The 14,262-nt window shown below is 40.9% G+C and overlaps 2 protein-coding genes across 2 annotated transcripts in view; one reads left to right on the top strand and one right to left on the bottom strand.

Annotated features, from left to right (window-relative positions):
* LOC116614678 (zinc finger protein ZIC 4-like) overlaps window positions 1-14,262 on the top strand; it is a 35,096-nt gene that overhangs the window by 10,604 nt on the left and 10,230 nt on the right. The window lies entirely within an intron of this gene.
* LOC5507330 (zinc finger protein ZIC 4) lies at window positions 8,160-14,146 on the bottom strand. Its single transcript, XM_048729483.1, has one exon. The coding sequence runs from the start codon at window positions 10,116-10,118 to the stop codon at window positions 8,853-8,855; it is 1,266 nt and encodes a 421-aa protein (XP_048585440.1). The 5' UTR covers window positions 10,119-14,146; the 3' UTR covers window positions 8,160-8,852.

The raw sequence follows: 14,262 nt of genomic DNA, 5'->3' as shown, positions 1-14,262 counted from the left end.
ACAGCACCCTCCCTCGTGTGAACAACCCCTCACATGTCACCCTACTAGGTAGCGACACCCTCCTTCATGTGAACACCTCCTCAAATGTCACCCTACTAGTTAGTGACACCCTCCCTCATTTGAACACCCCCTTAGATGTCACCCTATTAGTTAGCGACACCCTCCCTCATTTGAACACCCCTCAGATGTCACCCTACAAAGTAACAGCTCCCTCCCTCATGTGAACACCCCCGTACATGTCACCCTACTAGGTAACAGCAACCTTCCTCATTTGAACACCCCCTCAGATGTTACCCTACTAGATAGCGACACCCTCCCTCATATGAACACCCCCTCAGATGTCACCCTATTAGTTAGCGACACCCTCCTTCATGTGAACACCCCCTTACATGTCACCCTACAAAGTAACAGCACCCTCCCTCATATGAACACCCCCTCAGATGTCACCCTATTAGTTAGCGACACCCTCCTTCATGTGAACACCCCCTTACATGTCACCCTATTAGTTAGCGACACCCTCCTTCATGTGAACACCCCCTCACATGTCACCCTACAAAGTAACAGCACCCTCCCTCGTGTGAACAACCCCTCAGATGTTACCCTACTAGATAGCGACACCCTCCTTCATGTGAACACCCCCTCACATGTCACCCTACCAGTCAGCGACACTCTCCCTCATGTGAACACCCCCTCATATCACCCTACTAGGTAGGGGCACCCTTCTGTGAACACCCCCTCACATGTCACCCTACTAGATAGCGACACCCTCCTTCATGTGAACACCCCCTCACATGTCACCCTATTAGTTAGCGACACCCTCCTTCATGTGAACACCCCCTTACATGTCACCCTACTAGTCAGCGACACTCTCCCAAATGTGAACACACCCTCATGTCACCCTACTAGGTAGGGGCACCCTCGTGTGAACACCCCCTCACATGTCACCCTACTAGGTAGCGACACCCTCCTTCATGTGAACACCCCCTCACATGTCACCCTATTAGTTAGCGACACCCTCCTTTATGTGTACACCCCCTCACATGTCACCCTACTAGGACCGTAGTGCCAATAAGGGCTCGCCAATGAGATATGTACAAATAGTGGGGGTCAGAAGGTCAAGCTATCTGGTAATTCTTCACCACTGAGTGGCTGGTTTTCTAGCATGGTTTCACCACTGGTTGGTGGCTGGTTGACGCAAACCAGGTCTCGTATCATAGCAAGCTTGTGATGAATCCCGATTCATCGCCTACTTTTTACATGACGCGCTCAATTAACGCGCAACCCTTTCAAAACCAACCAAGATTTGGCGAATGTCTTACAAAAAATATATAGCCCTTGAATTGCCACGGAGTAACCTGAATGCTAAGATGCTAGATACAATGTTGATATTATACTAGCTACTTACTAAACGAGTGGAGGTCATGCCGGAAATGATCAAACTGAGGCTTTGGCGCATCGACCGAGGCTTTGCGAGGTTTATCGATCGATTTCAAAAAGGCGGGAAAACAAGAAACACTCGCGCGCTGCCAAATCAAAAATGTAAATGAGTGAAAAGATTCAACAACAGGTAATTGGACGACTTTCGGGCTATTTTCTTTCTATTTGCCCCTTTTGGAAGCTACAGGTTTTATAATAGGTGAAGTTGATCCAAACGATAACAAAGAAAGCTCAGATGCCAGTCTTCACGGCATGAATGGAATGTTTAGTTCGAAAACTCCACGGTATGTAGAGAACAAACTTCTGAAGTAAAATGAAAAGGCCAATCGCTTTGTGCTGCTTTATGATTTGATGGAAATATTGCATTAACAAATAACAGGTATTACTTTTATTTTAAAGAGACTTTTCTGGGTCTTTACACCCCTTGTTATTTATTCAATCATTTGCCTTTGTTTATCCGAATAAAAAAACTTAAGCTTTTTATTTCTTGGCTATCGGTGGCGCTCGCCGGCTCGTCATCTTATTGTTCTTCTTTTTGTCAAAATTTTCCTCTTCAATCTCTTCAGGATAATAAAACTCCGACTAAGAGTGCTCGTCCATTCCCATTTTTTTGTATGTGTCTTTGGTGTTTCGGTGGATTTTGTTTTAGCAAAATTCGTGCAACCGAACGAAACAACACAAAAAAGCTCACTAAATGTCCCGCTCCGGATACGGAAAAAGATGGCCCGCCAACCAACCATTTCTGCTTCTTCTAGGTGTTAGAATTCGCTACTCGAATGTTCGCTGTCGCTCATTTTGCAGTTTTAACGTGGAAAAAAATTAAAAAAAACAGAAGATTGTGAAATTTGTTTAGTAGGCAATACGGAATTCCGTAAATAATGCCCTTAGAGACGGGCAATACGGGAATGTCACGACTACCAATTAGCCAATCACAGCGTGCGTACTATCGTAGCCATATAATAACTTTTTGTTATATCTTCAATAGTCAAGTATTTGTCGATGAAGCCTATGCTCAGAGAATAATCAATAAAGAAGGATTATTGTTTTATTTAAGTTCAGAGGAAGGCTAAGCACTATATTCGACCTTTGGCCTCACTTAAGCCTTCAATGCGCTTACGGGAGGTCCGTTATCCGCGGGGAGTAGATCAGAGCGTGTTCTGAACAGTTGATCGCTTTGTAATGGCGGAATCGGAGTAGTGGGCGGATGTGGATGAATAGCACTTTAATGGCACACACACTGCGCAAGTCTCAAACGACCCATGCAGAGTCTGGTAGTATGAAATACGCATGCGCGATCCGCAGATAACATTGCAAAAAAATAAAAAAATCAGTGTAAGTTGAATAAAAATAATAAAAGAATAACCTAAACGAGAAAATCTTGAACTTGATCATAAAAATTAGGTAACACTAATCAAAATAGAAAAAGAAGGAAGGAGGAAAAGGAGAGAAAAAAAAAAAAAAAACACCAACGTCATTTCCCGAAGATCGAACGTTGATCAGAATGAGAAAACAGACCATACTTCCAGACAAGCGCTGAATCACCGTATGGCAGCTAAAGCTTTACGGCTAAGCTGGAGATCTCGGCCCCAGCACCGCTATGTAGCGAACTGTACAACACAAAGGAACCTGAAGTACCCGCGCATTGATGGGGAGGCAATAACCACGCACAGCTCGCTGAGATGAAGAGTGAAAATTATTGAAGACTCTTTGGATCTCTAGGGTCTGTTGGGACACAATAATGACGCCATACACTCACATATGACTATTTTGTTTGCAAGATAAAAGAAGATAAAAATGAGAAGCAGCCTGAAGAAGGCGAATCTCAGACCGCAGATTTGCTGAACATATGTGCGGGCTTGTACTATGGTTGTGACTGTTAGCCAGAAATATATGACTCAAATTCGTCGCGAGGCGATATCAACATGACCGATAACAGGCTAGCAAACATGTACTTAAAGTTTATCTTTGTCAGGCACGTAGTCAGGATTAACTGAATGGAGGAGAGGTGTTCTGGTGTAGATTTGTAAAATCTGCCGTGTTTTAAACAAAAGACAGCTTTTTGGCGGCGTGGGGAAGATGGAGGTGTGTTTTTATTAGACGAGGTCACACAAAATTGCACTCCCTTACCTCACCGATTACTGACAAGAATTCATAACAGAGTAATTTGCGCTATTTATTTGAGTTTCCTATATGCTTGCAATATGGCGTAATAATTATAAATTCTCGTATACAGCCTTCAGAAAACACAATGTTTGGTTGAGGAATATATTTTATTTTCCCCTTCCGTTATATGTAATCTATACCTTTTATAAGAACCACTGTATAATATAAGGGCACTGAGAGTGAGGTGCACGTGCACTTTTTTCCAAAGGCGTTGCAAGTATTTGCTGAGGGTGGGAGGAAAGGGAGGGTAAGGCTAACTTCACGCGAACTCATATCTAAGGGCGTGGCAAGTATTTGCTGAGGGATGGGTGGAGGGAGTGGTATGGGGAGAGGGTGCACAAGCAAACTGGCGATCATTCTGAAACAACTGTCTACCAAGGCATAGCCCAGTTTTCCATTTGAACTTACTCCAGGAAAGGATAACCTACAACGACAAATTTGCTCAGCTGAAGCTAAAGAATGTTTCTCGATGTGCTAGCTAAGTCAGGGACTTAATGATGATTCGATTTCCTATTCCCATCAGCATGTTTGAGATTATAATTAGCAGCCATTCTAAGCCGAAGTCTTACTTTAATTCCCCTCCGAGTATCTGTCCTCAAATCTTTGTGGATTATCAGCATGCTCACCTATTTGCGCAGTGGTGGTTCAACCAAAGTTGAAAGGACAAACAAATTATAAACTAGAACACTTGTTGTTTCCTAAACATTTCTTGGCATTGCTCTTTTGGAAAAAATTATGACCCGTATATATTAACGTTCATATAAACCCATTGAAAAAAATAAAGTTTCTGGGTCTCCTTTTCCGAAAGTCGCATGCCATATTTGGTGCATTGTCTGTCTGTCTGTCATTCTGTACTGTATGTCTGTCTCTTTGTCTATCTATACCCTGCATTGTCTGTCTGTCTGTCCGTCTTCCTGATGCCTGTCTCTTTGTTTCTATACATTGCATTGTCTGTCTGTCTTCCGTTAGTCATTCTGTATGCCTGTCTTTTTTGTCTGTCTATACCTTGCATTGTCTGTCTGTCCATCTTTCTGTTAGCCTGTCTCTTTGTATGTCTTTACTCTGCATTGTCTGTCTGTCCGTTCGTCGTTCTGTATGTCTGTCTTTTTGTCTCTCTTTACCCTTCATTGTCTGTCTGTCTGTCCGTTAGTCATTCTGTATGTCTGTCTCTTTGTCTCTCTTTACCCTAAATTGTCTATCTGTCTGTCCGTCTTTCTGTTAGCCTGTCTCTTTGTCTGTCTCTACCATTACTTGGTTAGGGTAGGGAATGATTTGTAACCCCACCCATTGCAAGTGGTGACCGAACGCTTTTCAGAAAATGCGCGAAGTGGAAAGTTCGTGTGCCGTGTGCTCAGTGCGCGATTTTATTTTCCAAAACCTAAATACGCTACTCTCGCATACGAACAACGGGATACTTTCATTTTGCACGCCAAAAACCATTGTGGCCACTCCCCTCCCATATCTGACCATGTTACGTCCTTCGTTCCCCCTAAACACTCTCTGATTTCTAGTTCGGTGATTCGTTGCTGGCGCCACGTGGTCCACTATCTTCATGTTGCTTGAAGACCTTTCTCTATCTTCCCTTTGACCTCATGGTAACATAGAGACGTTTTATAACTCGTTTTTTTTCCAGCTAATTTTTACTAAAAAAATTATCGACGTACAATTTTCGCTTCGTTGATTCTCTAGTGAGCAGATCTATTATTTAGTAAAATTATCCTTACCAGAATGTCATAGTCAACCTTTCCTTACCAGATATTTTAAAAACCGGCAAAGAAACCCGTTTGGTCCACTGATTTTGATATCAGGACTTAAGACTGTGTAAAACAACCGTCCGATGGGGAGTCCATACTCTAAGCCATTGTGTGGAGAGCGGTGAAGACTGCCCTGCAGTTTAAGTGAATAGGAACTCGAACGCGTGCTGTTACGGTTTAGCCACCGTGAAGGGAGAAAACCTTCTTGTGTGAAACTTAAAGAGGGAAAACTTCACCTTGTACTAAATTGCTACCACGAAACTATACCTATATGATAAATCAAGAATGGTCTGAGGTTTCCTTTGGTAATCAACAACACATTATCCACTTTGATCTTTGTCGGTTAGATATACTGCTGTCTCTTGGATATCAGAATAAACCACCGGCTTCACTGCTGGTTCCTCCGCTAAACCAACAGACCTAGATGCTAACAACCCTGTAAACCACTGGAAACATAAAATCCTGTTACATCAGACAAAGCTTTTCCAAAACTAGCTACATGTAGTGTAACAAACATGGACACGACTCATTATTTCCTTTCATGAATTCAAAAGGCATGCTTTTCGAATTCGAGCTCTTTGACAAAGCATTCGCCATCTTCTTGGATAGTATCAAAGTTATCATTCTATGATAACTTTGCAATATACGTAACAAAGTCCCTAAAATCTTTGAAAGGGTACAATCTCAAATTATTATAAACCCTTAGACCCTTTCCTAACATGTTGTAAAAAAGATTAGGATAGTCTTGGCAAATCCAATAGTGCTCATCAGTCCAGACATAGAGTGGGGTTAGAAATAAAGGCAGATTATTATCAAATCGTCTCCATTACTTTTCAATAGCCCACGTTTTTTAAAATAAAAGTCAAGCAGGATAACGTTGCGATCTCAGTAGTTGAGTTAACCCACGTTACATGGATAAATCATTCATTGCCATTTTAACTTGATCAAGGCATGCTCACAAATATTAACCACTGAAATGTGTCATAAGGAATCACAAAACAATGAGCAATACACCATAAATTCACATGTGTGAATAAAAAATAGACCATCACTACTAGCAAAATCATGCATCGTTTCGTTTTGTATTTCTCCTGTACGAATCGAGATTTGAACGATACAATTAGAGGGAGAGCTGGTGCAGGATTAAACTACATTATAAGTTATGTACAATATAATTCTGGATAAAATATCGTATGAAACATTCATAGGTTTGCTAAATAGGGCGTTGACTTCTAGCGGGTTTTTATGGTACAGCCATTGGGGACAGTCGCTCGACGGTTCAGGCAGATAACGCAAACAAAGGCGTCTGTCGCAAATTAAACCTACAAAAACCAAGGACCACATCTAAGAAATTCAAAATACCTTGATTAGGTTTTGAAACATTAAAAGCTATATTGCGATTAGGATTTTGTGAGTTTATTGTCAACGCTCCCAGTCATGACTGACGAAGAAAGTCGTGAAAGATTTTACGAGCACTCGGGTCACAGTGCGCGTCTCTCTGAAGATCCCAGAGCCTTCTTTTAGCACTCAAATCATTAACTTACGAAAACAGGGCAGCGGGCTATCCCAATACCATTAATACGGATAATCTACGATTTCTGTGGTTTGCTTTTTATACTCAGATGGGAACAAGACTCTTCGCCATGTTGGTCATACTGTATCAGTACAGATAATTCAGTGATCAAACCAAATAGAAGACAATGAGGAATTTGCTTCAAGAATTAGATCTTTCTAACTTTGCTGTACGAAAGGTGACTGTAAAGACAAAACCTTGTATTGATTTGTACTTACCGAAAACATGTACACACAAAAGTTGTCCTGTAGAAAAAATAGACTTATAGTCACTCGATAACGCCTTTTTCTTTGTCTAATAAAAACCTTTTTCTATGCCTTTGATCCAAATATATTATGCTTAGTTACTTTATCAAATACATGACCACTAGAAGGGTCTTGTCAAGAAATCTAAAGGAAATATGTTGACGCCAAATCAAATGCAATGCCGCGTGTTTGTCGCCAGGTTTCTTTTTAAAAGACTGCTGTATCTGCCAACGTTTGGGCATTGGATAAAGAAAGATTCCATTTATAATTATTTTAAGATGCTGTCTTCTAAATTTACAATCTTATTGAGTGCATTTTGGGGCAAGTAAGGGGAAAATACAGGATGTATCTAAGGATGTCCAGTCCTAAACATACCTAAGTGTTCGTAACATACAAAACGATTAGTTATGTCTTTCGGTGTTTTAGTGTTTTAGGAACCAACTCCTGTTGATAAAAAAAAAACACACGTTGTTAGTCCTAGCGAGTTTGTACTTACTGTTGTTACCAACTTCTACCAGTTATTCCCTGAATGTGAAAAAATTGGACCGCAAAAAATGCAATAACCCCAATTGAAATTGTGTTGTTGTTCGACTCACTTAAAGGACCGTATTTCTGTTTTAAATATCAATATAGAGTACAGCTCAACCCCATAGCTTGCTCTATCTGATTTTTTAGACAATTGCTATCTAACAGACAAAAAGATCTTTTGAATTGATCCGTCATAATATCCAACCTTAACACAAATTTATCAACTTTAAATATTACTCAAACTAACGTTACCAAAAGGTTTGAATAAAAATATTTAACAGCTTGCATTTTACGGTGTATTTTATCACACCCAGAGGTTTTGGAGAAATATGCAAAAGATTTCATCAAAGATGAACTATGGTTGAAATTGAAAAGCTACAAAAACACTTTCTTGTGAGAATGACGCGGGGATAATATTTGAAGTGCATCTAGACGAGCAAATAGTCTGGAACATTTGAACAGATTGCGTAAATTATAGTTTATTATGTCGTTGAATTGTACCTTACAATAAGCGCCTTGTGGCCTTTGGGGGTCTGCACACATCTGAAGACTCTATATTTATTATAACAAATGCAAAAGCTGGAGACTCTGATTTGCTCATCGTCTGCGCTCCACTGAGAGAGCTAACTGGATATTATATCAATATTTGTACAACTTGTAAAATTGCTTGACACAAATACCGTGGCCTGAGGTTGGATCCTACCGGAATGTCAAGTGGGAGATGTGTGTTGTGTTTTGTACCCAACTTCAAGGGTTAAATAACAGGCTCAAAACTAAACTCGTGTCGTTGCGTCTCTACCCTAAACAAGCTCCTTGCTGATTTGCGCCAGTGTGTGGCCTTCGCGTGAGGTTTTAGTAAAACAAAAAGACTTGATGCCGTAGCCAACATTATTCTCTCTGCGGCACGAATCATGAACTGGGCTCATCCTGACCAGTTTTTTCACTTTTTTGAATCACATCAAGCAAATTCAAAATTGATGGTTCCTGCGTCTTTCTTTTAATGTTTATTATATTGCGGAAAGCGTGACTTCCGAGGCATTGTTTCAGATGGTGACAGCAAAATAAAGTTAGAGACTATTATTAAGTCGATCAACAAAGGTCTGATTGAACTTGAAAAGCCGACAAAATTTTCACGGAAAACTCTTCCCTAGACTAACACGAATACCACGTATTGCTAGCTTCACGTTCTTGACTTGTGTTGGTGGCGTTTTGTGATGTTGGTATAAGGTGGGGAGGAGGAGAAGGGCTGTCTATGACTTCTGGTTGATTGTCATTACTTGACTCGTGCAACATATGGGGTGGAGAGGGAGACATGCCATGTAACTTCATGTGCTTCCGTAAAGACGAAGGGTGCGTGTAACTCTTGTTACAGCCCTCGTACTTACAGTTATACGGTTTATCTGATGTATGGACGTGTGAGTGCTTCTTGCGATCGCTAGAATTTGCGAACCGGCGGTCACAGCCCGGGAATTCACAAATAAAAGGCTTCTCGCCCGTATGTGTTCGTTTGTGAATTTTCAAGTTCTCGGAGCGCGCGAAAAGTTTACCGCACCCAGGAAATGGGCAAGGGAAGGGCTTTTCTCCTGTGTGAACTCTGATGTGATTGACGAGTTTGTATTTCGCCTTGAAAGGCAGTCCGTTTCTCGTACAGTTTCTCCAGTGGCACACGTGAAGCGGCGAATCATTCTGACTAACGTGCTCGTCGTTGATGTGCCGTACGATGTCGTGCAGTACGCTAAACTGTTTTCCGCAAATCTTGCCCTTCCCGTAGTTCTGCGGGTCGACCCATTCGCACGTCATAATCTTGTTAGTTGGGTTCATATAGGAGAAGTACATTTGTTGGTGGTGCGCCATCGGCCGGTGATGTTCGTAGCCGAACGCTGACTGTGGGTAGATGTCAACCCTGGGCGGAAACACCTCGGTGGTACCACGAAAAGGGAACCCTCTCTGTGGTGCAGTCTCCATGTCTGGCGGCACTGGCATTTGCGAATAGAAGCTCCGTCCATGAGGCTTCATCTCCGGCTTGGGCTGGTGCAGCGCGAGAGGGTTAAAGCCAGGCGGACACTGTGGGTATCGTGAGCTTGAGCCCAGACTGTCATACATCGCATGACCGTGAGCCAGGGACGAAGAGCCGAGATAATCATGCGAACTAGACGAGCACGAAGTTCTTATCTGGTTGCCGTGAGGCTGGAAAGAATACGCAGGTCCCTCAGATCCTAGTAGTGGTTTAGACGAGTGGATCGGGTCGGAGATTCTATGGGGTAAGTGTAGACCGGCGCGGGATAGCATTGCTTGGTTAGAGTCAACAAAAGGACTCAAACCAAACGGACCTGAGTCTTTGCTTGACTCCATGTTTCTGTCTAAGCCTTGGTGAGACATTGCGGCGGGTCCCTGGCCGAAAAGCGCGAGATTGTCCATTGTCGAGAGCACTCAGTGATCGAGATTGTCGGCCTGCGTTGTCAAATAGTTTCTGTTCAATAGAGTGCCGCGTCAAAGCGCAGATCTTATTCTGTGTCTCCGCTAACCCGCGTTATTCGATTAAACCAAACACCAAGATGAGGCTCATCAACATGATGCATCTGGACCGTTCGCTCAAAGCGCAGCTTGATGTCCAATCGCTCATGATTGGCTAATATCGGCAACCATGGCAACAGACAGTGAATCGGACGAGCTGCTCGCATTAACGCTCTACTGATCGTCGTTCGCAATAGACACGAGACACTTGCCAGGACTATTAGCTCCACCTTTCGGCCGATAACTCTGCAAATTTGTAGGCGGATTTGCGAGTCACTGAAGCGTGCAGCGGAGAAACCGTTTGAACTCTGAATATACATTTTTTGCTTAGAATGGGCCTCTTTGTGCTTTTGCTTTTATTTGGCGGAAGGATTCATGTTGTTTGCTCTCCCTGGCTCCTTGCATGGGGTACATTGTATATCTTGACAGGAGAGTGTAGGGGGCTCCACAGCCTTTGTTTAGCTTCTTCATAGACCGTAAAATAATGCCTGTGCTCAACTAAACTCAATTATCTAATATTTTCGCTTCGTTTGGAAATCTTATAGTGATCGATATCCATTAACATCTACTTGAAGACCTGTGATTGGCCGGAAAATAGGGTCAATGATTCTATTAAGATCCTCTTCCCCGGAGCTCATTCCCATATAATACACTATTTGCCTAGACCGTTAGAAAGTTTACTGATTTTTTAAATCGCTTAATTTACGCGCCCCGCCCACAGATCTTATCTTTGAGGTCACGGAATGATTCGAAATATGATAATCTTGGTGTATTGAACATCTTATTCGCTAATGTGAACCTACTTACATCGGTTATCGCCGCTAGCAAATAGTGCTTGAAGTTGTAGGTCCTTAGTTATTATAAATAAAGCGGTAGATCTACTGATTACCATTATTACCGTGCATTAGACCTGTATCCTGCCATGATATAGCGCGCTTTGACTTTTATCTCATTTTCTAAAGAAGCAAACTATAAATCGTCCCTCGGGGCCGTTGGCTAGATCACTCCACTTAACACCATTAGAGCAGTGCTCATCGCCAATAGCGCCACTCTAAACCATACAATAAACTTATCCAGTAAGCTCTTAAAACAACAAAGCACTCTATTGTCACTTAGACGTTAAACAGATAGCACAACAATCACCGCCCTGAGCTATTTTCGCGCTAGTCGCCACAATCTGGTGTGAAGCGGGATAACAGGAGAAAAAAGACGCTATCGTGCGATGCACGCCTCACTTGCCGTGCCGCGTTGCCAGAAAGCTCCCTTTGCGCGGTCGGAGCCTTGCGCGTTCAATTGGTAAAAAATACGGATTTATTTTGGATGGATGTTGAGAGTTTACTGGGGGTAGAGTGACAATAGCGGGGTGCAGGGCGACCTATGCATGGCGCTCAGCGCGACTAAATTAAAATCGCTCAAACTAGCTACTTGTTGGTAAGATGACGAAGAGCCATGCTGAGCCAGGTGAAAAAGCTACTTGTTTCCCGCAGTGCCTCGAAGCAGTGTTGCGTTTCGTTGTTTATATAACAGTAGTGAGATTACGAAGATAACTTAGTTCTCTAAGTTGGAATAAGCTCAGTGACTATGGTCTTTCCATGTGGGACACAGGAAAATTCAATTCAAATTCAACGCACCATGAAATAGTCACTAAAATGCTTCCGACAGAGCTATGGTTCTCTTGTGTAAGATTGAACAGATATTGAACCGATATAGATATAGAATTAACATTCAGTTTTTTTTCGGAATTTGTTCTATATCCATGCTCTTAGTAATGAAAAATGTTTTTTGTTTTTGGTTTAACACAGGCAAATCGCTCTCCTCAAAGGCATATGGACTATGTAAATCAAATATAAATCGTAGCATTTAATAAAACAAGTAGGTAGCGAGTCAAGAATGTCTTCAAACGGCCATAATATGCCCAACTATTTCCTCTACTCCCCTTATCATCCCCAAGATACCTCTAAGCATAATCCTAACTGGAATGTTCACCCGTGAATAAATCCCTATTTAAATGGTCTTCAGAGATTCTATAAATACCAGGTATTAAAAGAAAAATATTCTAAAATGTCAAAAATTTCTTAACCTAGTTCTTTTTGTTAATGCATTATTCGTAACGTGGTTTCGCGTACTCTCTGGCCCAAACGCGATGTTTTGCGCTTGGTAATTGATTACCACTGGGAACGTCCCCTCTTTGTATCTTTTTTCTCAGCGGAATAACTATATAGTCCATTTTAAACGCAGCGATCTCTCAACACGACCTTTTTAGAATTCTCAGTAGAACTTCCGAAACGCAATCATCTTGTCGATTTCTTTACACCAAGTGTATTGTCAAATACAAGGCATTTCTAGTCCTAATTTATTAAGACGTAGATTCCTACCCTGATTCCCTATTGCGAGAAGTGGTCATCGCAGCGTTAAATCAGCAGAAGAGCGCCCCCACTATTTCAAAGTTGTTTCTTTATTGAAATTTATTAGAAACCCCCGCGGTATACATTTTTTTTAACAACAACCAATAATTCTTTTTTTTAGGTTTCAAGGTTTCATGATACAAGTTTTTTTTTGCTTAATTTGTTTAATTTCCGATAGAGAATGGATAATGGAGTTGAGGTCCGGTTGGGTGGTAAAACAATATCAATGGCTAAGTGACTGATAGAAGTCACGACAAAAGTGAATTCAATTTTGAAGTTCCGCCTTTACTAGTCTGTTTTGAAATATTTTTCACAATTAAGGAAAAACAAAGGATAAGTGCTTAATTTAGTTAACCATTATCTAATGGATTAGATATTAACGAAAATACTGTCCCATCACCGACCTTTTGAGCCCCGGTCACTATTTTGATTTAAACCTTGTCCGTGCCATGAGCGGGACTACCATAACGTAAGGCTCATACGTATATGAAAGTTTTCATAACACATGAACGTAATCTTATACTCTATTTATAACAACCATAGACTGTTATTCGTCTCGCATATCGTTCCATTGATTAAAAAAAAAAAGCCGAATAAAAACTGACATAAAAAATGGCAAATGCCATATGCGAGTCCAACATTTGCGAACTACACTCTTTTTTTATATAAGAACGTCTAATTTTCAGTGGAGGCTGGGCCTTCTTATTTTTGGAGCATTTCAAGGCTGAGAATGTTCTTAACGGAGTTATTAAATTTTATTATATAAAAAGATATAATACCAAATGAATTATTAGGTAGAGGTAATAGAGGTATTTAAGTTCTTATTATGAACATAATTCGATTCTGCATTTTAGAACGAATCAGACAAAGCGATACTTTGCTGCTGAGCCTTGGCATGTTCTTAAAATTTGGTAAAATTTCAGGCTGGACGTCCTTTAAAAAATTATCTTATGAAAAAAGGGTGTAAAAGCGTGTAAAAACCTAAGATTTTTTTCTAGTAAAGTCTGGCAAAAAAGATTTTCATATTTTTTTTATGCTTATATAGGAAAAGTAGATTCTCATTAGGTTTTCGATTTTTTTACAGGCTTTGCCTCACCCCACGTTGCATTGCAGCAATGTTACCATCATTTTTCATTAGTGACCTTTTATATAAGAGCCTTTTGTGATTTCTTTCTTTTTTTTTTTTTTTGCTTAGCGTGTCTTATATACTTTTGAGTGTTTAAATCTAAGACTTCTGCTTCTAGGTTATTAAACCACTAGGGCCTTACAAGCGGATAAAGTTCAAAGCCATAATAACCACAAGTCACACAAGCGACTGTTACTTTTCCGCTTTTGTTTTTCGGTATCATTTGTTTAGATTTTATTATAAAATAGATGCGCGTGCTTTCACTAAAGTTGTATAATTTTGTCTTCGTCTGTAGCTAGATCTGTTATTTATTCAATAAGTCTGAAAAAAAAAACCGGGAAGTCTCTTAATATATGTAAGCAGGTGACCAAGAGATCACAAAGATTAATAAGGGAATCTTATAATTGGATTGTTGAGTAAACCGCCCATGAAAACTCAAGATGTTACCCCTTTAAGGAAAAGTACTTGTCGTAAAGAATGGGGTTAAACACTATGTCCATAACATACAAATATCAAA

This window comes from Nematostella vectensis, chromosome 6, assembly GCF_932526225.1.
Source record: "Nematostella vectensis chromosome 6, jaNemVect1.1, whole genome shotgun sequence".
Lineage (NCBI taxonomy): Eukaryota > Metazoa > Cnidaria > Anthozoa > Actiniaria > Edwardsiidae > Nematostella > Nematostella vectensis.
This window is presented reverse-complemented; position numbering and strand designations above follow the sequence as displayed.

Bases quoted from the DNA above. Each gene is read 5' to 3' on its own strand.
- LOC5507330 (XM_048729483.1), bottom strand. From the start codon at position 10,118: ATGGACAATCTCGCGCTTTTCGGCCAGGGACCCGCCGCAATGTCTCAC.